This window comes from Chiloscyllium punctatum, chromosome 38, assembly GCF_047496795.1.
Source record: "Chiloscyllium punctatum isolate Juve2018m chromosome 38, sChiPun1.3, whole genome shotgun sequence".
NCBI lineage: Eukaryota > Metazoa > Chordata > Chondrichthyes > Orectolobiformes > Hemiscylliidae > Chiloscyllium > Chiloscyllium punctatum.
Window position 1 is genome coordinate 12,968,636 of NC_092776.1, and position 25,415 is coordinate 12,994,050.

At 45.0% G+C, this 25,415-nt stretch overlaps 1 protein-coding gene across 2 annotated transcripts in view; it reads right to left on the reverse strand.

The window, feature by feature from the left end:
- Window positions 1-25,415, reverse strand: part of LOC140463354 (slit homolog 1 protein-like) — a 334,431-nt gene that overhangs the window by 293,097 nt on the left and 15,919 nt on the right. For both annotated transcript variants that reach the window (XM_072557191.1, XM_072557190.1), the window contains exons 2-4: window positions 20,057-20,128; window positions 10,109-10,180; window positions 9,458-9,529 (exon numbers count right to left, since the gene is read on the reverse strand). In XM_072557191.1, the coding sequence (XP_072413292.1) occupies window positions 9,458-9,529; window positions 10,109-10,180; window positions 20,057-20,128 (216 nt within the window). The remainder of the gene's footprint in view (window positions 1-9,457; window positions 9,530-10,108; window positions 10,181-20,056; window positions 20,129-25,415) is intronic.

Below are 25,415 nucleotides of genomic sequence, written 5' to 3' on the forward strand. Positions count from 1 at the left end.
CAAGGAATAAGATTTGGTGGGATGCTCCTTAGAGGGTTGGTGCGGATTTGATAGGCCGAATGGCCTGCTTCTCCACTGTAGAGATTCTATGATTCACTGCAAATGGCTGCACCTTCAGGCAAGTGGGTAATAGCTGTAAGTGGACAAAACTCTAATCAGGATAGCATCTAATCCAGAACTATGCAACCCCTGGTCTCTGAAAGACTGAAATATACTTAAAATTTCAAAAAAATCAACAGAATGTCTCAATCTCTGAACTTGATCTGTGACTAAGCAGAGTGTGCAGTGGTTGAAAAGCAATTATAGACTCCTGTCTGGTCCCCACAGCTCTGTATAGAAGCAATATAAGGCTGCTGTTATTTATACACTCAGTACCACAACCTGGAACCAGTACATGAGATGAAATCACAGGGAGCCATTTACATCAAAGGTCTGTGTTGGGTGAAGTGTTTGTACCCAGTCAACTGTATGGATGGATATATGGCGAAAGGAAGGACTGCAGATGCTGGAGATCAGAGTCTAGATTAGAGTGATGCTGGAAAAGCACAGCAGGTCAGGCAGCATCCGAGGAGCAGGAAAATCGGCTTTTGCCCGAAATGTCAATTTTCCTGCTCCTTAGATGCTCCCTGACCTGCTGTGCTTTTCCAGCATCACTCTAATCTGAATGGATATATTCCTTAGTCATCTGGGAGGGTCTTAGGTTTCCTCAAACATAAAAGATGATGACACAATAGCTTACAAGGAGGAACAGTTGGCAGGGAAAGTTTGATGCAGTCTTTACCATCTGCACCATGCACTGCAGTGACTCACCAAGGCTCCTTCAGCAGTACCTTCCAAACCCACTACCATCTCGAATGTATCTAGCAAATAATTGGGGACACCACCACCTGCAAGTTTCCCTCCAAGCCACTCACCATCCCGACTTGGAGATATATCACCATTGCTATGGCTGTCACTGGGTCAAAATGCCGGAACTCCCTCCTTCTGCATTCAAATGTACCCCAGTGTACTGGTTCAAGAAAGCCGCTCGCCCCCAATTTCTGAAGTGTGATAACTGCTGGCCTTGCTAGCAATATGCCCACAATACCAGAATGAATTTTATAAATGACATTCCTCGACATCATTACAGTTCGGTGCCTGTCATATGAAACTTAGCAAAGCTGCAGGGACCCAACACCCAAGGATAAATCTACACAATGTGACCCAGCAGTAGATTCTTAAATTGACAACTGACCCTTGCCTCTGACCCCAGCCCACCCTCATGTTTACCCTCCACCCACCCTCATCTCTGTACCCACCCTCGCCTTTAGCTTCCATCCAACCTTCCCTCTGCCCTCCCCCCCACGCTCAGCATTTCCCCACATACCCCTCCTTTAGCTGTTCCTGCACCACTGTCACTCTTGCTCCGTCCCTAGGTCCCCCCTTCTGCTATGCCCCCCCACCCAGCTTTGCCTCTTTCGCCCATGCTAACTCAGGGAATCAGAGGAAATTAAGACAAGGGTCCCTTTTTCTTCAGAGACAAACAATCAGCTCGAGCAAGGAAAAGCCAGCAAGACAACTGTCTCCCGGGCAACGGTTTGTTCCGAGGAGGAAGCTCGGCACAGCCTTTTGGGGGGCTCCCTGTCAGAAAGGCAAAAGCGCGAAGACGTTCAATGAATTCGGGCTCTTCCTACTGGCAAACAGCCAAAACGACTTTGCAGGTCTGCTAACCATGTGGGCAGTCACTGAGACACGATATTCCAAGTTTACACAGTAGCTGCGCCTGAATGAGACAGGATCCTTTTTGTCAGCATACAATGAGGTAATGTTAGAAGTATAAAGCTGTTTATTCTCTCGTGTCTCTCCCTCGTTCCCACTCGCACTGAGGCTGCAGGTTGATGTGTTTCACCGGCACTAACCAAGGACCAAATTAAAAGATCCCAGTCAGATTCCCTGATCTGTGGATCAGTTAGTCAACTTCAGCAACAACAGTCATTAGGGACAGACAATGTGTCTCAGTGTTAACATTTACAAACACGATACCAGAATCTAATGGTTTGACAGTACCTAGCAAGACAGAAAAAAAAACACAACCAGATTGGGGTTCATTTTCCACTGTAAAGAGGAAGTGGTCGTTCAAGATCTTTAAAATTATGAAAGGGTTTGACAGGATAAATTACAGAAGAGGCTTCTGGGCCAGACCAGGACGTAGTGGTTAGCACTGCTGCCTCACAGCACGCGGGTTCGATTCCAGACTCGGGCAACTGTCTGTGTGGGGTTTGTACATTCTCCCCGTATCTTCTCCAGGTGCTCTGGTTTCCTCCCACAGTCCAAAGATGTGCAGGTTAGGGTGGAGTGGCCATATTAAATTGCCAATAGTGTCCAGGGATGTGCAGGCCAGGTGGGTTAGCCATGCAGGGTTACAGGAATAGGGTGGGATGCTATTCAGAGGGTCAGTGTGGACTCGATGGGCCTACCTCCACACTGCAGGGATTCTATGACTAAGGGCCATCAATATTGGGGATTCACAAACTAAATAGCCAAAGTCTGAGAGGACCATAGGGTTGCTTTCTCATTAGAGAGAGAGAGATGTAACCTGGGGTCGCCACAGGGGAGGAGAGGGGTTCAGAAGGTCAATCCTTTGTGGTAACATCAGTTGGAGTGGGAATTAAACCCATATTGAAGGGCCAACTGAGCTCCACCAACACATCATTTGAAACCCGAGGGTGGTGAGAATGTGGAACATGCTCCAGACTGAGAAGGGAAAGAGAAGAATATGCTGATTGAATACAATGTTTAGTGAACAGAAGCCTGTCTGGAGTGTAATGAGGCCAAATGGTTTGCCTTTGTGCTATACACTGCATGTTTTCAATGTCATTCGGTGCTGCTGAATTTAGGTGTATGGGAAAAGAGATGATAGCTGTCTGCTTCATTGTGCAGTCATGTGAGGTCAAACCTTAATGTACAATCAGGACTGGGTTTGGCATGGCTGGCATTGGGTAGACTGCCAAGCCCACCTGCTTGGATTGATCAAAGGAATGGCCACTGGAGAATTTGCCTTTTTTTGGGACATTCCAATGTTGCTCAAAGGTCCAAGGAATCCCAGCAGGTTACACATAAGCCTTTTGGCCAGAGTAAACATCTAGAGAAAAGGGTTAGTCAAACAAAGGAAGGAGAAATAATCACATAGGTTTCAGGAGAATGTGGGAATAATTGGATTACTCCTCAAAAGGGAGTGATCACAGGAAGTGAGGGACCAAATGGTTCCTTCTGTATTTCACAGTTCTGGAAAATTGCCAAAGTTTCAAAAGTATTCCTGGATAAGAGACTGGTTGCTAGTCAACTCACAATCTAATGTGCATGACTATGTTGCAGGCTGGTGATGTAGTGAACGTATAAAAAAGCCAGACACATTGGGTACAGCTATAGCAAGGGCCTGAGAACAATTCAGAAGCTGCGTGATCAGCTTAGTCAGAAATAAGCTCCTCGATATATGGACTGGAACATGTCCACCTAATGTTGTCTGAACTGACTCCCCATAAAGTGCGCACCCTAGACATAGGGAGCTATGGAATTGAGTCACAAGACATAACCAATGTGATCAGCTTTAACGTGACTTTCTGAAGGAAGCTAGTTATATTATTTGCACCCCCTTAAATGTAAATCTGTAGAGCAGCTGAATAAAAACAATGCTGTTATCAGGCAATGCATATTAAAGCTGGATGTTCAAAAGCCACTCAGATCTGAATCAATCAATGTTATTGTTGCTGAACTAATAAGCCTTTGTTGTAGCTGTCACCATGAGAAATCTGCAAAGACCCGTTTCCTTCTAGCTCTCTCAGGGTGGTTCAGCTGGGTTCCAAAGCTGTATCGGTCTTTGCTGATGGCTCAGAGGCATCCAGGCCACAACTGGACCTTTGTGTCTAATTGATTAGAATGGGACACCGTACTCAGGCTACGCACAGAACAGAGCACTCTAAAATTTTAAAATCTTTTGAATGAAAAGTAATACTAAAGTTGAAGGAGGCAGCATGACCCCAGAGAGGATAGTGAAATGTAGGTCGAAAAGTGTGGTGCTGGAAAAGCACAGGCAGTCAGGCAGCATCCAAGGAGCAGGAGAGTCGACGTTTCGAACATTAAGCTCTTCGTCAGGACCTTATGCTCAAAATGATGACTCTCCTGCTCCTCGGATTAAATTACTTATAGCTTGGAAACAGGCCCTTCGGCCCAACAAGTCCACACCGACCCTCCGAAGAGCAACCCACCCAGACCCATTCCCTGACAAGACAGGCAATTTAGCATGGTCTATTCACCTAACCCACACATTTTTGGACTGTGGGAGGAAACCAGAGCACCCAGAGGAAACCCACGCAGACACAGGGAGAATGTGCAAACTCCACACAGACAGTTGCCCGAGCTGGGAATTGAACCTGGGTCTCTGGCGCTGATGAGGCAGCAGTGCTGACCACTGTGCCACCATGCTGTCCACTGATGCTGCCTGTCTGCCTGTGCTTTTCCAGCACCACACTCTCGACTCTGACCTCCAGCATCTGCAATACTCACTTTCTGCTAGGATACAGACATGGCCAATATGAAGAGTCACACAATGACAGACTAATAAAGAAGAGAGCTCATGTGGAATGAGGATTTTGTATCTAACCCCAAGCTGTCCCTGTCCTGGGAGTATTTGATGGGACAGTGTCATGCGAGCTTTACTCTTTACCTAACCCTGTGCTGTCCCTGTACTAGGAATGTCTGATGGGGACAATGAAGAAACATAGAAAATAAGAAGAGGAGTAGGCCATTCAGCCCTTTCAGTCAGTTAAGCCATTCATTATGATCATGGCTGCTCATTCAACTCAATATGCTTTTCCCTCGTATCTTTTGATCCCTATAGTCCCAAGTGCTATATCCAGCTCTTTCTTGAAATCACAAAATGTTCTGGCCTTGACTACTTTCCCTGTGGCAGTGAATTCCACAGACTCACCACATTCACCACATGAAGAAAGTTGCATAATGCTATTTCGCTAATAGCGATGATTTCCTTCAGTTCCTCCCGCTCACTAAACCATGTGTTCCCTGATACTTCCGTTATTTGTATCCTCCTTTGTGGACACAGAGCCAAAGTATGTATTTAGCTGGTCAGCCATTTCTTCATTCCCCATTATAAATTGCTCTGTTGCTGACTGGCTGCAAGGCCTTGACATTTGTCTTCATCAATTTCTTTTTCACACCTCTAGAAATGTTTGCAGTCAGTTTTAATGTTCCCCTCAAGCTTACTCTGATACTCGATATTCCCTTTCTTCATCATTCCCTTTGTCCTGCTTTGCTGAACTTTAAACTGCTCCCACTTCTCATGTCTTTTGTTCTTCGTGGTCAATTTGTGTGCCTCTTCCTTGGATCTAATAAAATCTCTAATTTCCCTTATTAACGATTGTTTGGGCATCTTTCCCTTTGCACTTTTGCCCCAGATAGTAATGAACTAGTGTTACAGTTCACCCGTGTGAATTTGTATGCTTGCAATTGCCTTTCCACCATCATCCCTTTAAGTACTGCCCTCTAATCGCCCATAGCCAACTCATACCATTGTAATTTCCCCTATTTAGATTCCTAGTGTCAGAATCAATGACATCACTCTTTATTTTGATGAGGAATTCTATCATATTATGGTCGCTTATCCCCAAGGGGCCTTGCATAATTATATTGCCAATTATTCATTTCTCATTACACAATGGCTGTTCTCTGGTTGGCAGATGGAGGTTTACTCTGTACCTAATGACATGCTGTACCTGTCTTGGGAGTATTTGGTAGGGACAATGTTGAGGGAGGGTTACTCTGTATCTAATCCTGTGCTGTACCTGCGCTGGGAGTATTTGATAGGGACGGTGTGGAGGGAGCTTTATTCTGTGTCTAAGTCATCCTGTAATAACCTTGGGGATTGTTAACGCCTGAAAAGTGAACATGTTCCTTTCTCCAGCACTAACACCCTTCGCATTAATGAGCACAAAGCTAAACCACAGATGTACGATGCTCTCATACTCCTCGATGCTTGGAAGCATTCGTAATCACATCCGTTTGGGAACAAATCCACTTATGCCTCGTTTCCCGTAACTTCAAGGAACTTTTAAATCATTTCTAATTAAAAAGCACTGCATTTGTCTTGTCAAAACATGACACTGGAAAGGATGGTGCCTGTGAAACAGAGAGTCACCTACACCCTGAGGCACTTTCCTTTTGAATAATAAGAGCACATTTTCCCCAGCTTCAATAATGAAAAGCTGTGTTAAAAATAAATTGAAGAGGCATTCCCTCAATGGTGCGGGCAGTGAGTGCAGTACCATGCTGACAGAGTTCGGGGGTACACCGGGTCAATTCACGGTCAGTGCTGAGCTTGACACTCTATATTTTGACATATATTTGGTCAGGGAGGGGAGGAAGCCAGCTTGATAGTTGTTTCAGTCTTGTCGCCTCATTTCAGAGGTGAATGCGGATACATGCTTCCTCCTGGATGATATCACGATAGTCTGCTACAATAAAGTGAATGGCTGCAGTCTCTCCACTCTCTCTGAATGAACTGCTCTTGCTGTCAGTTTATTTCATCATCCTTACCATGGATCAGTTTGCGCTCTCCTTTCTGTATCCAAAGGTGATGCCAGGGACTTGAGTTTGAAGTCCAGGCTGACAGTCCCACTGCCGTACTGAAGGAGTGGAACACTGTCAGAGGCACTGCCATTTGTCTTAATGATATTAAACCCAACCCCCACCTGCCCTTTCAGTTGGATGTCAAAGATCCCTCAACAATATTCTGAAAACAGCAGGAGGGGAACTCCCTGGTGTCCTGTCCACAGTTTATCATTCAAACTACATCCCTAACACAGAATTTGTTGGCTGCCGCAGCTCCAACAATATAGTAGAGACTGCAGTTCAAAAGCTAGTCATGGCCAGCAAAAAGGTTTCAGATGTGCTGAGGTGGAGTGTACTAAAGAAAATGACACTCTTCAATCTGTCATTGTAGCACACGTAGAGGGTGTCTCACAATGCTCTGATTGCTGACTTCTCCGAATATATTGAGGGTTTTTGGTTTGTGAGGGTGATCCTTTCAGAAGAAACGAGAGATCAGAAGTTAATCCATGTGTCACCGATTGGTAAGGAGTCCATCTCTCACAATTTTCCAACACAAAACTGCTGGTTCTTATGGAGAAGCTCTGACCAATAGATACTGATGATTCAACAGTGACTCCTGAATTGATAATGACCGATGAACTGATAGTGACCACCGATCCAATAGTGACCGTTCATTCAATGATGACCATTGTTTCCATGCTGACCACGGAATCGTTAGTGACCATTGATTTGATGGGAACCATTGATGCAATAGCAACACTGGGTAGAAACCACTAATCAATACTGACCATAGACACATAGTGACCACTGATACAACAGTGACCACTGATGCAATAGTGACTGCCAGACCAATGCCCCCTCTAAGCGTTTTTGTTGGCTTCTCCCCCACCTGATGCTGCCTGGCTTGCTGTGTGCTTCCAGCCTCCTGCCTGTCTACTTTGGATTCCAGTATCTGCAGTTTTTTTTTGTCTCTTTCTGTTGGGTGCATGGTACCTTAAATTTATTCAAGTATGTGATCGTACTGAAGAGAGTGCAGAGCAGATTCACTAGGAAGTGATTCAACTATGAAGAGAGACTAGATAGAATTAGAATCCCTACAGTGTGGAAACAGGCCCTTCGGCCTAACAAGTCCACACCGACCCTTCAAAGAGTAACCCACCCAGACCCATTCCCCTACATTTGCCCATGACTAATGCACCTAACCTACACATCCCTGAACACTATGGGTAACTTAGTACGGCCAATTCACTTAATCTGTGCACCTTTGGATTGTGGGAGGAAACCGGAGCACCCAGATGAAACCCATGCAGACACGGGGAGAATGTACAAACTACACACAGTTACCTGAGGCTGGAATCAAACACAGGTCCTTGGCGCTGTGAGGCTGCAGTGCTAACCACTGAGCCACTGTGCAGCCCAAACAGTCAACTGCCAGATAGTCTGGGGTTGTTTCCCTGACAGCAAAGGAGTTTGAGGAGCGAGGGGGAGCTAATTAAGATTTACTAAGGAGCATCGACAGGGTAGATAGGGAGAAGCCTTTCCTTTAGTTGAGAAATCAAAGCAGGGGGCATAAGATTAAGATAAGGGGCATGAGCTTCAGCAAGGCTTTTAAGGAAGAACATTTTTACCCAGAGGGTGGTGGTTATCTGGAACTCACCCTCTGAAAGAATGGTAGAGGTGGGAACCATCACAACATTTCACAATTATTTAGATGATCGCTTGAAACGTCACAGCAAGCAAGACTATGGGCTGACTATGGGCTGGTAAATGAGACGACATTAGACAGGCATTTTCACAAAGAAACTGAACAAATACTTCAAAAGGAAAATGTTAAAGTGCTATGTGGAACTAGACAGGAGTGTAACTAATAGGCTGGCCCTTTCAGAGATTCAACAGCCAAACAGCCTCCTTCTGCCCATATAATTCTGGTTTGGTCTTTCTCCTTCTGTCTTAGGTTTCTCAACTTAGAAAATGAGATCCAATGCCCCCTCCAAGTAGAATGGCTCCTTGTACTCTTCCGCATGAGGTGCCTGGGTTTTTTTCCAAGCTCTACTCAATGCAGTGGTGGTGTGGGGAGCACCTTGCATTCCCAGGGCCAAGAGGATGATGGGATTAACAAAATCTCCTCAAAGCCTACTCTATGGCCACAGCAGCTGTAAACTCCCCTGGGATTTCGCCCACGGTTATTCACTGCCTGCTTTTCCCTCTGTGCTTCAGTTAAAGATGTGAAATGAATGTATGCAGAATACTGACATTTCTAAACAGAAGAATGCCATTCTGCCCATTCTGCCTCTGCTATTTCCACACCACAGTTGATTTCCCAGCTTTCAGCATGTGCTACACTCCGGCAAATCACTACCAACCATCTGGTCCCTGAGTAGCATGCCAAGCATTTAGGCAGCTGTAAATTGCTATATATTCTTCCAAAGAATCCTTTGTGACAAGCTTCATGTATACCGTAGCCTCGGGGAATGCATTCTGTGAGGAAAGAGAGGTTACCAGGTAGCGAAAGTGCTGTCTAATTATATGATGCACTCGCTAATCAACACGGCATTCTCACTGATTCAAGCAATGTTATTATAAAGAACATATTACATCGGTTATTCAACAAAGAATCATAGCAGAAAAGCTTGCAATCACATTGCAAAGTGAGTGTAATAACTGAGATACTTAAATTGAGGCTGATAGATGTGGATGAGAATATTATATCTGGAAGATACAATCAGTGCAGTGTATATTGGCTCTGAGTCTACAATTTCAAATCTGTACTGGTCTGTACCATGTTTTGATGGTAACACATTATATCACAAAAGTCATTAAGAACACAGGGTTAATTGCCAAGGATATTACTCACAGTCTGTAGAGAGTAGGGTTCTTTTGAAAGAGTAATTCTGGCAAGATCTGTAACTGATTCCGATTCAGCCGCCTGCAAATTAAAAGGAACAATCAGCAAGAAGGGAAAGTGTGCAATTCCAAACAAATGGTGCTGCCTCTTGCTGGGCTACTCACTGTCCTCTTGTACTCAGTACAGTTTGATACTGAGCGTGCCCAGGTACTGGACCCTGTGGTGGATGTCCATTCAGTAAGGTTAGACAGCCAGTGTTCAAGAACTGTGAGGAACCTGGAGCTGCATTCATACAGTAATACTTGCAGAATGCATTGGAAAGGGATCCAGTTGATGTTCTGTGCACAAGCTCAGGATCTTAGTGTCAGTTGTCGCTCCCAGTCGAGGTCAGGGATCAATTCAGACTTGGGATAAGTGGGAAACAATACATTCTGGTGTAGCCCAGTACCACAGGGCTCAATGACTTCAGAGGAAAATCCTGATAAGTTGTAATGAAGACCAGTAGTTAGTGAAGCATCAACACTAGCATTGCTAGATGGGCTGAATGATCTGTGTTGAAATTCAATGCAATTAAACCCTAAAATCTCTGCAGTTGTGGAGGAGAGCAGCAGGAATGGCTGGGGTGGGGGTGGGGTCAGTGAGGTTCAAATTCCTACTTACAATCTCTCCAGCTCCTTCATGTCCTCAAATGCCCCTCGGTCAATGGTGCTGATGTGATTCTCCATGAGTTGTCTGGGAGCAGAGAGAAACACAGGACAGGTAACATGAGCATCACGGTTTGGCCTGGGGGTATATTGAATCTGGACTCTCAAAACAAGATTAACAGGCATAGAAAGATAGAAACTGAAAGCAGGAGCAGACCATCCCATTGCTAGTAATGCATGGTTGATCATGTATTTCAATGCTATATTTCCATTTTCTCTCAATACCCAATTTAAAAAAAACCTGTGGACAATCCAGTCACAGAAGATACAGACCAAACCTGTCTCAAACCTGTCCATTAATTACCAGACTCAGAAAGAGTGCCTATACTATCTCTTCATCTTCAATTCTCCTAGTTTAAGTCCAAGTGATGTCCAAGGTAAACCTCTCTCTATGCTGAGCCCATCAAACACTCCCAGAATGGGTACAGCATAAGGATAGATCTAGAGTAAATCTCCCTCTTCACCATACCCATCAAACACTGCTAGGATAGGTACAACATGGGGTCAACATGAAGGTCCCACCTTCTCAACCTCACCCCTTGCCTGCAGTGTGGTGACCCTCAGATTAAACTCTCCCCCAGTCTTCTCTCTCTGCTGGGAGAGAGCAGCCCATTAGTCCTCTGGGACTATGGTGACTTCATTTTACCTTCTTTACAACATAGAGTGTGATACAGGTGAAGCTTCATCTACCCTGCCCCCATCTAACATTCCCAGAACAGGCTCAGCTCAGAGTCTGATATAGAGTAAAGCTTCCTCTGCACTGTCCCCATCAAAAACTTCACAGCATAGGCACAGCAGGGAGTTATAGAATCACAGTTATACAGCACAGAACAGACCCTTTGGTCCAACTCATTCATGTTGACCAGATATCCCAAACTGAACTAGTCCCATTTGCCAGCATTTGGCCCATATTGATCACACAATGTGCCACAACCAAGGCAGGCACCTCCATGTGGTGAAAAAGGCATTTGGCACACTTGCCTTCATTGCTCATTCCTTTGAGTATAGGAGTTAGGAAGTCACGTTGAGGGTGCACAAATCATTAGTGAGGTCTCTTCAGGAATACTGTGTCCAGTTCTGGTCACCCATTTACAGGAACGATATTATGAAGTTGGAGAGGGTTCTTAAGAGATTTGCTAGTGTGTTGCCGGGTATGGAAGGTTTCAGTTATAAAGAAAGGCTGGAGAGGTTGGGACTTTTTTCACTGGAGCAGAGGAGGTTGAGAGACGACCTTATAAAAGTTCATAATGTAATAAGGGATATAGATAGAGTTAAATTGTTTTTTTCCATAGAATGGGGGATTTCAAGACTGGGGGCACATTTTTAAAGTGAGAGGAGTGAGATTTTAAAAAGGCATGAGGGGCAAATCCTTTACACAGAGGGTGGTTCGCATGTGGAATGAACATCCTGAGGAAGTGGTGAATGTGAGTACAATTACAACGTTTAAAAGACATTTGGATAAGTACATGAATGGGAAACATCTGTAGGGATACGGGCCAGGAGCAGGGAGGTGGGACTAGTTTAGTTTGGGGTTATGATTGGTATGGACTGGTTGGGACAAAGGGTCTGTTTCCATGCTGTCTGACTATGATTCCATAAGATAGATCCACACACCTTGAGGGTAAGATACAGAGTAAAGTTTTCTCTGCACTGTCTCCATCAAACACTCCCACGACACGTACAGGTACAAACATGGGGTTAAACACAGGGGAAAGCTCCTCTTACATTGCTACTCTTTTAAATTGAAAGTCAACTGAAAGCAAAGCTCTCACCAAAAAAAAAGAACTCTAGCTAATGGAAATTAGAAACAAAAGCAGAAATTTCTGAGAAAACTCAGCAGGTCTGGCAGTATCTGTAGAGAGAAAGTAGAGTTAACATTCTGGGTCCAGTGACCCTTCCTCAGAACATTACATCTCCCCAGTTTTGTTTTTCTGTTTTTGTTTCTGCAAATAAAGCTTCATCGACACTGTCCTCATCAAACACACCCAGGACAGGTAAAGCTTGGGGCTAGGTACAGAGAAAAGCTCCCTCTACTCTTTTAAAGTGAAAGCAAAGCTCCCCCAACACTGTCCCAGGAAATAATCCCAGGAAAGGGTGAAATAAAGAGTAAAGCTCCCTCTACTCTTGTAAACTGTAAGTAAAGCTACCTCGATGCTGTTACCATCAAACACTCCCAGGACAGGTACTTCATGGGGTCAGATGTAGAGTGACATAGTTTCTTCGATCAAACACCATATCTGGTCTGATATGATCCCAGGATCGCTTTTCATGTAACGTTTACCACAATAATCAGGTGCTCACTGGAACAGATGCCGTGAAGTTTACTAATCACACTAACACTAACAACATTGTTATAATATCGACTAAGGCATCATATGGGTTTGTGCTTACTGATGTTGCTGTACACAACATATACATAATTGAACATATTCCATTGACTCCAAAGCCTGAAAGTGAAGTGAGGTCTTTACACTGAACAGCACATTCATGATGTCATGTAATTGTTTAAAGGAGCCCTTTCTGTTTCATCTCGAATTTACATCATAACACAATACTCCACTCTTTTCCTTTTCAAGAATGGAAACACTTTTCCAATAACATTGTCCCTCCTGATTTAATTAACATTTGGTGGATGCACATCACGGCGAAAGCTAGTCCTTACACAGTTTTCATATCTTGGCTCCAAGGTGTGCTGTCTGTCATTACAATTGGGTACATATCATTTGTTCACGATGTGTGGTTAATGTCTAGCATGACAACCCCATTATATGAGTTGTGATCCTGTGTGATTTCTAGTTGATGATATACGGTTTTGATATGTTATCTATTTCTTCACTAGACTCCACCATTGTTTATCACAATCCCATAGAACCCAGACTAGACACAATGATGTAGTACCTTTCCACTAGCCCATATGTTCACATGAAAGTCTTGAATTATTTTGCTCTGTCTCGATTCAAGTTGGGATAACTCTCCATGCTCATTAATCATCTTCTTCAACCATCTTCCCCCTTCTTTCCAACGATGTGTAGAAGCAGTTGGCTGGTGAGAGTGGTGGGGCAAGGGTTGCAATGACCTGTCTCCCAAACATATGAGCTGCCAGTGGGGGTAAACCATTACTGAGAGGAGTAGCTAATGTTATCTGACAATCTTAGCAAGTCACTTTATGTTTGTCTATCATGAACCTTACTTTTGTGAGACCATTCAATTGAAGGTGTAGTGAGGAAGAGGAAATACATAACACATTTCATAGAGTCGTAGAGATGTACAGCATGGAAACAGACCCTTCGGTCAAATCCGTCCATGCCGACCAGGTATCCAACCAAATCTAGTCCCCCTGCCAGCACCCGGCCCATATGCCTCCAAACCCTTCCTATTCACATACCCATCCAAACACCTTTTAAATGTTACAATTGTACCAGCCTACACCACTTCCTCTGGCAGCTCATTCCATACACGTACCACCCTCTGCATGAAAGAATTGCCCCTTAGGTCTCTTTTATATCTTTCCCCTCTTACCCTAAACCTACGCCCTCTAGTTCTGGACTCCCCGACCCCAGGGAAAAGACTTTGCCTATTTACCCTATCCATGCCCTTCATAAATTCATAAACCTCTATAAGGTCACCCCTCAGCCTCTGATGCTCCAGGGAAAACAGCCCCAGCTTGTTCAACCTCTTACTATAGCTCAAATTGTCCAACCCTGGCAACATCCTTGTGAATCTTTTCTGAACCCTTTCAAGTTTCATAACATCTTTCCAATAGGAAGGAGACCAGAACTGCTCGCAATACTCCAACAGTGGCCTAACCAATGTCCTGTACAGCTGCAACGTGACCTCCCAACTTCTGTATTCAATACTCTGACCAATAAAGGAAAGCATACCAAACGTCTTCTTTACTATTCTATCTACCTGCGACTCCACTTTCAAGGAGCTATGAACCTGCACTCCAAGGTCTCTTTGTTCAGCAACACTCCCTAGAACCTTACCATTAAGTGTATAAGTCCTGCTAAGATTTGCTTTCCCAAAATGCAGCACCTCGCATTTATCTGAATTAAACTCCATCTGCCACTTCTCAGCCCACTGGCCCATCTGATCAAGATCATGTTGTAATCTGAGGTAACCTTCTTCACTGTCCACTACACCTCCAATTTTGGTGTCATCTGCAAACTTACTAACTGTACCTCTTAAGTTCGCATCCAAATCATTTATATAAATGACGGAAAGTAGTGGACCCAGCACCGATCCTCGTGGCACTCCACTGGTCACTGGCCTCCAGTCTGACAAACAACCCTCCACCACCACCCTCTGTCTTCTACCTTTGAACCAGTTCTGTATTCCAAATGGCTAATTCTCCTTGTATTCCGTGAGATCTAACCTTGCTAATCAGACTCCCATGAGGAACCTTGTCGAATGTCTTACTGAAGTCCATATAGATCACATCTACCACTCTGCCATCATCAATCTTTTTTGTCACTTCTTCAAAAAACTCAATCAAGTTTGTGAGACATGATTTCCCATGCACAAAGCCATGTTGACTATCCCGAATCAGCCCTTGCCTTTCCAAATACATGTATATCCTGTCCCTTAGGATTCCACTGAGGTCAGGCTCACTGGTCTATAGTTCCCTGGCTTGTCCTTCCCACCCTTCTTAAACAGTGGCATCACATTAGCCAACCTCCAGTCATCCGGCACCTCACCTGTGACTATCGATGATACAAATATCTCAGCAAGAGGCCCAGCAATCACTTCTCTAGCTTCCCAGAGTTCTTGGGTACACCTGATCAGGTCCTGGGGATTTATCCACCTTTATGCATTTCAAGACCTCCAGCACTTCCTCCTCTGTAATATGGACATTTTGCAAGATGTCACCATCTATTTACCTACAGTCTATATCTTCCATATCCTTTTTCACAGTAAATACTGATGAAAATTCTTGTTTAGTATCTCCCCCATTTTCTGTGGCTCCACACAAAGGCCGCCTTGCTGATCTTTGAGGGGCCCTATTCTCTCCCTAGTTACCCTTTTGTCCTTAATGTATTTGTAAAAACCCTTTGGATTCTCCTTAATTCTATTTGCCAAAGCTATCTCATGTCCCCGTTTTCCCCTCCTGATTTCCCTCTTAAGTATACTCCTACTGCCTTTATACTCTTCTAAGGATTCACTCGATCTAACCTGTCTATACCTGACATATGCTTCCTTCTTTTTCTTAACCAAACCCTCAATTTCTTTAGTCATCCAGCATTCCCTATACCTACCAGCCTTCCCTTTCACCCTAACAGGAATTTACTTTCTCTGGATTCTTGTTATCTCATTTCTGAAGGCTTCCCATTTTCCAGCCGTCCCTTTACCTACAAACATCTGCCCCCAATCAGCTTTCAAAAGTTCTTGCCTAATACCATCAAAATTGGCCTTGCTCCAATTTAGAACGTCAACTTTTAGATCTGGTCTATTCTTTTCCATCACTATTTTAAATCTAATAGAATTATGGTCACTGGCCCCAAAGTGCTCCCCCACTGACATCTCAGTCACCTGCCCTGCCTTATTTCCCAAGAGTAGGTCATGTTTTGCACCTTCTCTAGTAGGTACATCCACATACTGAATCAGAAAATTGTCTTGTATACACTTAACAAATTCCTCTCCATCTAAACCTTTAACACTATGGCAGTCCCAGTTGATGTTTGGAAAGTTAAAATCCCCTACCATATTCTTACAGATAGCTGAGATCTCCTTACAAGTTTGTTTCTCAATTTCCCTCTGACTATTGGGGGGTCTATAATACAATCCCAATAAGGTGATCATCCCTTTCTTATTTCTCAGTTCCACCCAAATAACTTCCCTGGATGTATTTCCGGGAATATCCTCCCTCAGCACAACTGTAATGCTATCCCTTGTCAAAAATGCCACTCCCCCTCCTCTCATGCCTCTCTTTCTATCCTTCCTGTAGCATTTGTATCCTGGAACATTAAGCAGCCAGTCCTGCCCATCCCTGAGCCATGTTTCCATGATTGCTATGATATCCCAGTCCCATGTTCCTAACCATGCCCCGAGTTCACCTGCCTTCCCTGTTAGGCCCCTTGCATTGAAATTAATGCAGTTTAATTTAGTAGCCGCACCTTGTTCCTCCTGCCCTGACTGTTTGACTCACTTCTGTTCTCAGCTGTACCCATCTCAGACTGATCTCTTTCCTCACTATCTCCCTGGGTCCCACCCCCCACCTTACAAGTTTAAATGCTCCCGAGCAGCTCTCGCAAGTTTCCCTGCCAGTATATTAGTCTCCTTCCAATTTAGGTGCAATCCGTCCTTCTTGTGCAGGTCACGTCTACCCCAAAAGAGATTCCAATGATTCAAAAATGTGAATCCTTCTCCCATATACCAGCTCCTCAGCCATGCATTCATCTGCTCTATCCCCCTATTCCTGCCCTCACTAGCTCGTAGCACCGGGAGTAATCCAGATATTACTGCTCTCGAGGACCTCCTTTTAAAATTCCTGCCTAACTCTCTGTAATCTCCTTTCAGAATCTCAACCTTTTCCCTTCCAATGTCGTTGGTTCCAATGTGGACACTGACCTCTTGCTGGCCCCTCTCCCCCGTGAGAACATTCTGCACCCTCTCTGAGACATCCTTGATCCTGGCACCAGGGAAACAACACACCATTCTGATTTTTCTCTGCTGGCCACAGAAACGTCTGTCTGTACCTCTGACTACAGAATCCCCTAACACAATTGATCTCTTGGAACCCGACGTACTCCTCGTTGCATTAGAGCCAGTCTCAATACCAGAAACTCGGCTGTTCATGCAACATTCCCCTGAGAATCCATCAGCCCCTACATTTTCCAAAACAGCATACCTGTTTGAAATGGGTATATCCACAAAAGACTCCTGCACTAGCTGCCTACCTCTCTTACCTTTCCTGGAGTTAACCCATCTATGTGACTGTATCTGAGACTTTCCCCCCTTCCTATAACTGCCATCCATCACATACTGTTGCTGTTGCAAATTCCTCATTGCTTCTAAATGTCTCTCCAACCGATCAATTCAATCTGATAAGATACGCAACCAACAGCACTTATGGCAAATATAATCTGCAGTAACCCTTAAAGTCTCTTTAAAATCCCACATCTGACAAGAAGCACATATCACTCTACTAAAGGCCATTATTGCTCCTTCACAATCTACAGACCCAGAAAATAACACCGTCTTATTCCTCTACAAATACTGCCCCAGGTTAAATTAATAATTATGGCTTATATTTTAAGTTTAATCAAGAGCCATATCTCCAAAAACATATAATCAAGAAAGAACCCACTCTATTCACTAATGCAGACTTTCTGTAGGTCACACTTAAAACAACAACTCACTTATCTGATTCTGTGCTGTGAACTTCGCCCAACAGTTCCTCCAAAATCAATTGTGAATTTCACTGTATGTTAATTTTCCCAGACGCACTTCGATGTCCAGTGATACAGGAATTCAAACAGCAAAGGCAGTGTCAGTATTTTTCTCTTTCTCTCTCCTGCACTGACTTCACCATGTGCTTCCTTTGTCTGCTCTTCTCCCTTGTAAAACTGCTGTTGTTCATTAGGCTTGGGTGAAACAGTGTGATATAGTCTAAGTGCTTCGCTATGTGTTAGCTCATGTAACCCATTCCATGAGTATCAGGTTCTTTTTGAGATATATGTCTCAACATTTATTAACAACACAAACTATTCATGTTGCTATAACATCACAGACACATATAACATTAGGGTCTGTGCCACTGATGTTACTGTACATTACATACCCATAGCGAATTGACTGAGAGAATGCATTACACTGACTTCATTGCACTGACAGAGTGCCTGAAGATGAGTCCCTTTAGACAACTGACAAAGCCATGTAACTGTCTTAAAGAAATCTTACCTGTCTGTCTGGAATCTATGCAATAACACAAAACAGCGTACGGTTCCCTTTGTACTGTCCCCACCAAACACTTTCAGCAGAGATATGACACAGGAATAAATACAGAGTAAAGCTTCCTCTGCACTAGCAATTTTTGAGAAGATTTGTAGCTCAGATTGATGATAAGTGTGTAATTGATGATTAGCTCGCTGAGTTGTAAGGTTTGTTTTCAGATGTTTCATCACCATGACTAGGCAACATCATCAGTGAGAGTGTCTGGTGAAGCGCTGATGGTATGTCCCACCTCTCTATTTATAGGTCTTGGTTTCTTAAGGTGGATGATGCCATTTCTGTTTTTTTTTTCAAGGGGAGGTAGATAGGATCTAAGTCGATGTGATTATTGAGTGAGTTCTGGTTAGAATGCCATGCCTCTAAGAATTCTCATGTGTGTCTTTGTTTTGCCTGTCCTCAGATGTGAGTGTGCTGTCCCAGTCAAAGTGGTGTCCTTTTTTGTCTGTATGCGGGAAACTAGTGATAACGGGTCGTGTCTTTTGGTGGCTAGTTGGTGTTCATGTATCCTGGTGGCAAGTTTCTCACTTGTTGTCCGATGTAGCATTTTTTACAGTTCTTGCGTGGTATCTTGTAAATGGCGTTGGTTTTGCTGGTGGTATCAAAGGATCCTTTAGGTTCATTAGTCGCTGCTTGTTGGTGTATTGGTAGGTTTGTGGGCAACCATGATGCTAAGGGATCTGAGTAAGCACAGCACAGCAGCAGCCAAGGGCTTTTGTCCGAAACATTGATTTTCCTGCTCCTCGGATGCTGCCTGACCAGCTGTGCTTTTCCAGCACCACTCTAATCTAGACCCTAATCTCCCAGCATCTGCCTAAAGGATCTGAGTAACCTGCAAGTCATTTCTGACATGTCTTTGATGTAAGGTAATGTGGCGATAGTTTTTGGAAGTGTTGTGTCTGCTTGTCTGGGTTTGTTTCTGAGGAATCAGCGGATTGTGCTTATTGGCTACCCGTGTTTCTTGAAAATGTTGCATAGATATTTTGCTTCTGCTGTTTGTAGTTCTTGGTGCTGCAGTGTCATGTAGATCTACACGGTCCCCATCAAACACTCCCAAGAGAGTTGCAGCATAGGGTTTGATGCAGAGTAAATGTCCCTCTATACAGTCCCCATCAAATTCTCCCAGAACAGGCACAGCATGGGTTTAGACACAGAGTAAAAGCCCCTCTACACTCTCCACATCAAACACTGCCAGACAGGGACAGCACAGGGTTGGATACAGAGTAAAAGCTTTCTCTACACTGTCCTCATCACTCATTCCCAGGACAGGTAAAGCACAGAGTTGGATACAGAGTAAAGCTTCCTCTACACTGTCCCCATCAAATATTCACAGGACAAGTATAGCACAGAGTTGGATACAGAGTAAAGCTTCCTCTACACTGTCCCCATCAAATATTCACAGGACAAGTATAGCACAGAGTTAGATACAGAGTAAAGCTTTCTCTACACTGTCCCCATCAAATACTCCCAGGACAGTTGCAGCACAAGGTCCCTCTACACTGTCCCTATCAAGCATTCCCAGGATGGATACATTTCATGCCAGACGCAGTAGTTTAACCACTTGTCTGCCCCACACCAATGTGGCTGAATGCTCTGGCTCTGACAGAAGACAGGACAGTTTCTGTTCTTCCCAACCCGACACCATCCATCCCTTTGAGGTGTGTCTACTGCCAGCAGGGCACTTTGAACCAGAACTGAATGTACCCCCGCATGAACAACTATAAAAATCTCATTAGCTCTTCGGGGAGGTGGGGGGGGGGGGGGGTCATAATTGCCTTAAAATGCTACCATGGAGGCTGCCATGGGTGTTTCCAGCAGGAGTTAACCACCATTGTGGCTCACAGAGCCTGACGTAACTTGGATGCAAACAGTGGTGGTCTGAATGGTGCCCATGTGTAAACAGCCGTCAGCTAAAACAGAGTCAGTTCTTTCTGATGCTGTCGTTGGTGATACTCACAGAACCCTGATGTGCCGGAGTCCTGCAAAGTCACTCTTGCTAATCCGTGTGATATTGTTTCCATTGAGCTCCCTGTGAACAAATCAGATAAACCATCGTCAATGAACCACCTCCCAGCCTGCACCTTGATTTCAACTGTGACAACACAGTCCAAGATCATCATTTGTCACTCTGCGTGAGCTTCAATTGCTAATACAATTTCCCAGACAGTGAGTGCTGGCAGGTCTGCGATTAAGTGTGACTTCACCACAGAGGTGAAATGTTACTCACAGGATAGTGACACTCTGCTTTACTATACATGGAAGGGCTAATGTTCAAGGCTCTCTTTATTCAGCAAGGTTAGCATTCAAATAAAATAAAAAGCTGTATTTACATAACATAATGTACAGTAAGAACATAAGGAATAGGAGTAGCAGGAGACCATTCAGCCCCTCTAGCCTGCTCCTTCATTCAATAAGATTGTGGCTGATTAGCCCCAAGCCACAACTCTTTTACCCAGCCCAGCTCAGTACAGCCCTTTACCCAGCCCAGCTCAGTATAGCCCTTTACCCAGCCCAGCTCAGTATAGCCCTTTACCCAGCCCAGCTCAGTACAGCCCTTGACCCAGCCCAGCTCAGTATAGCCCTTTACCCAGCCCAGCTCAGTATAGCCCTTTACCCAGCCCAGCTCAGTATAGCCCTTGACCCAGCCCAGCTCAGTATAGCCCTTGACCCAGCCCAGCTCAGTATAGCCCTTTACCCAGCCCAGCTCAGTATAACCCTTTACCCAGCCCAGCTCAGTATAACCCTTGACCCAGCCCAGCTCAGTATAACCCTTTACCCAGCCCAGCTCAGTATAGCCCTTTACCCAGCCCAGCTCAGTATAGCCCTTTACCCAGCCCAGCTCAGTACAGCCCTTGACCCAGCCCAGCTCAGTATAGCCCTTTACCCAGCCCAGCTCAGTATAGCCCTTGACCCAGCCCAGCTCAGTATAGCCCTTGACCCAGCCCAGCTCAGTATAGCCCTTTACCCAGCCCAGCTCAGTATAGCCCTTGACCCAGCCCAGCTCAGTATAGCCCTTTACCCAGCCCAGCTCAGTATAGCCCTTTACCCAGCCCAGCTCAGTACAGCCCTTGACCCAGCCCAGCTCAGTACAGCCCTTTACCCAGCCCAGCTCAGTATAGCCCTTGACCCAGCCCAGCTCAGTATAGCCCTTGACCCAGCCCAGCTCAGTACAGCCCTTTACCCAGCCCAGCTCAGTATAGCCCTTTACCCAGCCCAGCTCAGTATAGCCCTTGACCCAGCCCAGCTCAGTACAGCCCTTTACCCAGCCCAGCTCAGTACAGCCCTTGACCCAGCCCAGCTCAGTATAGCCCTTGACTCAGCCCAGCTCAGTACAGCCCTTTACCCAGCCCAGCTCAGTATAGCCCTTGACCCAGCCCAGCTCAGTATAGCCCTTTACCCAGCCCAGCTCAGTACAGCCCTTTACCCAGCCCAGCTCAGTATAGCCCTTGACCCAGCCCAGCTCAGTATAGCCCTTGACCCAGCCCAGCTCAGTATAGCCCTTTACCCAGCCCAGCTCAGTATAACCCTTGACCCGGCCCAGCTCAGTATAGCCCTTGACCCAGCCCAGCTCAGTATAGCCCTTTACCCAGCCCAGCTCAGTATAACCCTTTACCCAGCCCAGCTCAGTACAGCCCTTTACCCAGCCCAGCTCAGTATAACCCTTTACCCAGCCCAGCTCAGTATAGTCATCCACTCCACTATCCACCTCCTCTTGAACTACATTCAGTGATCCAGCAATTCCACGGCTCTCTGGGGGATAGAATTCCAGACATTCAATCCCCTCTGCTTTCTCACCTCAGTCTGAAAGGAGTGATCCCTTAATCTGTAGCTGTATCCCATAGTTGGAGATTCCCCACTAATGGAAACATCAACTCAACAGCCACTGTATCAAGCCCCCTCAGAAGCTTTTATGTTTAAATGAAATTAACCCTGATTCTTCTAAACTCTCATGAATACAGGCCTAACCTTTTTAACCATTCTTGATAAGTTAAGCCCTTGACTCTAGGAATCAGACTAGTGAATCTCTTTTAAACTGCTTTTAAAGGCAGAATATCCTTTTTAAAGATGGGAACCATAGTATTCAGCTGTGGCCTCCCTGACACACTGTGCTGTTGTAACAAGACTTCCCTGTTTTTAAACTCCAATGAAAGCAAAATTCCATTTGCCTTCTCAATTACTTGCCGCACCTACATGATGACTTCTTGCGTTTCATGCAGACGAACACCTACATCTCTCTGCGCTGCACTTTGTTGGATTCACTCTTCAAATAAATCAGAGTCTGCATTTTGATTCTTCCAACTGAAGTCTATGATCTCCCACTCTCCCACATTAAACTCCATGTGCCAAGTTTTTGACCACTCACTCGACCTGTCTTCATCTCCTTGCAGATTCCTTATGTTCTGATGGTAACATGTGTTCAGTCATTTGTAACGTGGGAATCTGGACAGCCAAGTGGTATACAGAAAGTATTCTCAAACAGTCATGTTTATCCATTTCAGTGTTGTTGGTTGAGGGATAGCTATTAACTAAGAGGGGTTTGGTTAAGTGGGTTAGCTGATCTGCAACACAGAATCACACCAAGAACATGCATTCAAATCCTGTACTGGTTCAGCTTACTACAAAGGACTCTCTTTCCCAACGTCTCCTCTTGCCCAGGGCATGGTGACCCTTAAGTTAAAACCACCACCACAAGTTAAAACTTGTCTCTCATAAAAGAGCAGTCCCTATGGTCAGGTAAGACTACTGCAACTTTACCTTATCAACCAGGACAAGAGCTCCTCACACGTCCAGGAATAGAGTTTTGCTTGAGCCCCACAAACCCCCTCCCACTATCCCACAGGATTTGAGCATATAATCCAGATGAGACTCCCACTGCAGCACTGAGGGAGTGCTGTATCTTTGGAGATTTCACTGTTCGGATGAAACATTAAACCAAGGCCTGATTACAACCTTAGAATATTGTGGAAGATCCCAGGACGAACAGAAGGGGAAATCTCCTGACTAATATTTATCCCTCAGCTCACACCACTGGAAGAGCTGACAGGGTTGTAATATTGCCGTGGAGGCTGATTACAGTGTGGAAATTGGCTGCCTTGGTTCTGACAGAAAGTCCTTGTCAGTTGGATGTGAACAATGCCTGGGTGCAGTTTTGGAACTCTGTACCTTTTTACAGCATCTCTGGCTCTTCGCTGATTGCTGTTTGTGGGAGCTTCCTGTGTACGGGTTAGCTTCCTCCATCTTCACACTGCCTCAGTGATTACACTTCAAAAACTTTTGCAAAACGTAGGGTCAGTGTGAGTTTGTGAAAACCCAACTGAGGAAATGCAAACCTTATTTCTTTACCGCAGTGGGTGAAAGCTGAGGATGCCAGGCAGCTGGCACACCGTTTGCTTTTATCACCAGAGGAGTTAGCATCTTAACAGAGGATGGCTCCATTGACTCAGGGTTTCAACTGTTCTACCCTTTAAATATTTGAGCACACAATCACTACAACAGAGTATTTTCCAGCTTGCAGCAGGAGGGAAAGAGAATAATGATCTTAGTGAGGTTTATAAACATCGAGTGCAAACACATCTGCTTTCTGACCACATAATAACAGGTTCGAAGACAACTGCAGGTCTGTTCGGAAAAGAACACATATGAAGATTCGCAACTTACATTCCAGCTCCTAACAGCATACTTATGTGGAAGGAACAGGGGCGCAGAGAGTCAGGACACAGGCAGACACTGTGCCAATCAAGAACATTCCTGGCGTGTACCAGGAGCAGCCAACCACTGGAGAGCAAGCTGGTGTCTAAGCTTGTTCAATGTCCCCTGCTCCATGTGGTTTTGGGAGATTTCATGGAATTGCCAATGGTGTGGAAGGAAGCCATTCAGCCCACTGTGCCTGCACTTAGTTACTTGTCCCTGGGGAATGTTCAGTAAAAGAGAAAACGGTTAAAGACTTGTTGTCATGAGTCTTTTGACTCTTCACTCTGATATTTGTGCTTCCCCATTAGCTCTTAGAGTTATAGAGTCATAGAGCTGTAGAGCACAGTCCCTTCAATCCAAGTCATCCATGCTGATTAGATATCCTAAATTAATCTAGTCCCAATTGCCAGCATTTGGCCCATATCCCTCTAAATTCTTCCAATTCAGATACCCATTCAAATGCCTTATAAATGCTGTAATGGTACCAGCCTCCACCATTTCCTCTGGCAGCTCATTCCATATATATACCACTTCTGCGTGGAAAAAGTTGACCCTTAATACCCTTTTAAATCTTTCCCCTCTCACCTTAAACCTATGTGCTCTAGTTCTGGACTCCCCCACCCCAGGGACAATATCTTGTCTCTTTATCCTATCCATGCCCCTCATGATTTTATAAATCTCTATAAGGTCACCCCTCAGCCTTCGATGCTCCTGGGAAAACAGTCCCAGTCTATTTCTAACAGCATTCTTATGTGGAATGAACGGGGCAGAGTCAGGACACAGACAGACACTGTGCCAATCAAGAACATTCCTGGTGACTCCCGATAGCTCAGTCCCTCCAATCCTGGCAACATCCTTGTAAATCATTTCTGATCCCTTTCAAATTTCACAACATCCTTCCTATAGGAGGGAGACCAGAATTGCACACAGTACTCCAAGAGTTGCTGAACCAATGTCCCTTACAGCCCCAATGTGACCTCCCAACTCCAATACTTCATCGGACCTGTCCCTACATTAAAGCCTGTGTAGTAGGGGTGAGCAGTACTCTTCACCCTTTGTCACCTCAAGGTCCTCATCAGAGAACATAAATTTGCATTGATGATTTGAGTTCATTATAAACCAAAGAGATGAATGAATAATGAGGGATCAGTACGCTGACAATACATCTCACACCAAAACAGTTATCAACTAATTATAAAAACTGGCAACTCCAGACAGTCCCAGAATTGAACAAGTCAGGGGCTGTGGTAGGTCAGACGGAGGTGATGGTGTAGGGGGACAGGGGAAACTGGTGGTGTGTGAGATAGTAAGGAAGGTGGTTTGGGCGATGGTGTGTAAGGTGGTGTAAGCAATGGTGAGTGAGGTGGATGGGCGATGGTGTGTAAGGTGGTGTGGGCGATGGTGAGTAAGGTGGTGTGGGTGATGGTGTGTAAGGTGGTGCAGGCGATGGTGTGTAAGGTGGTGTGGGCGATGGTGTGTAAGGTGGTGCAGGCGATGGTGTGTAAGGTGGATGGGCAATGGTCAATAAGGTGGTGCGGGCGATGGTGTGTAAGGTGGTGTGGCCGATGGTGAGTAATGTGGTGTGGGCGATGGTGTGTAAGGTGGATGGGCAATGGTGAGTAAGG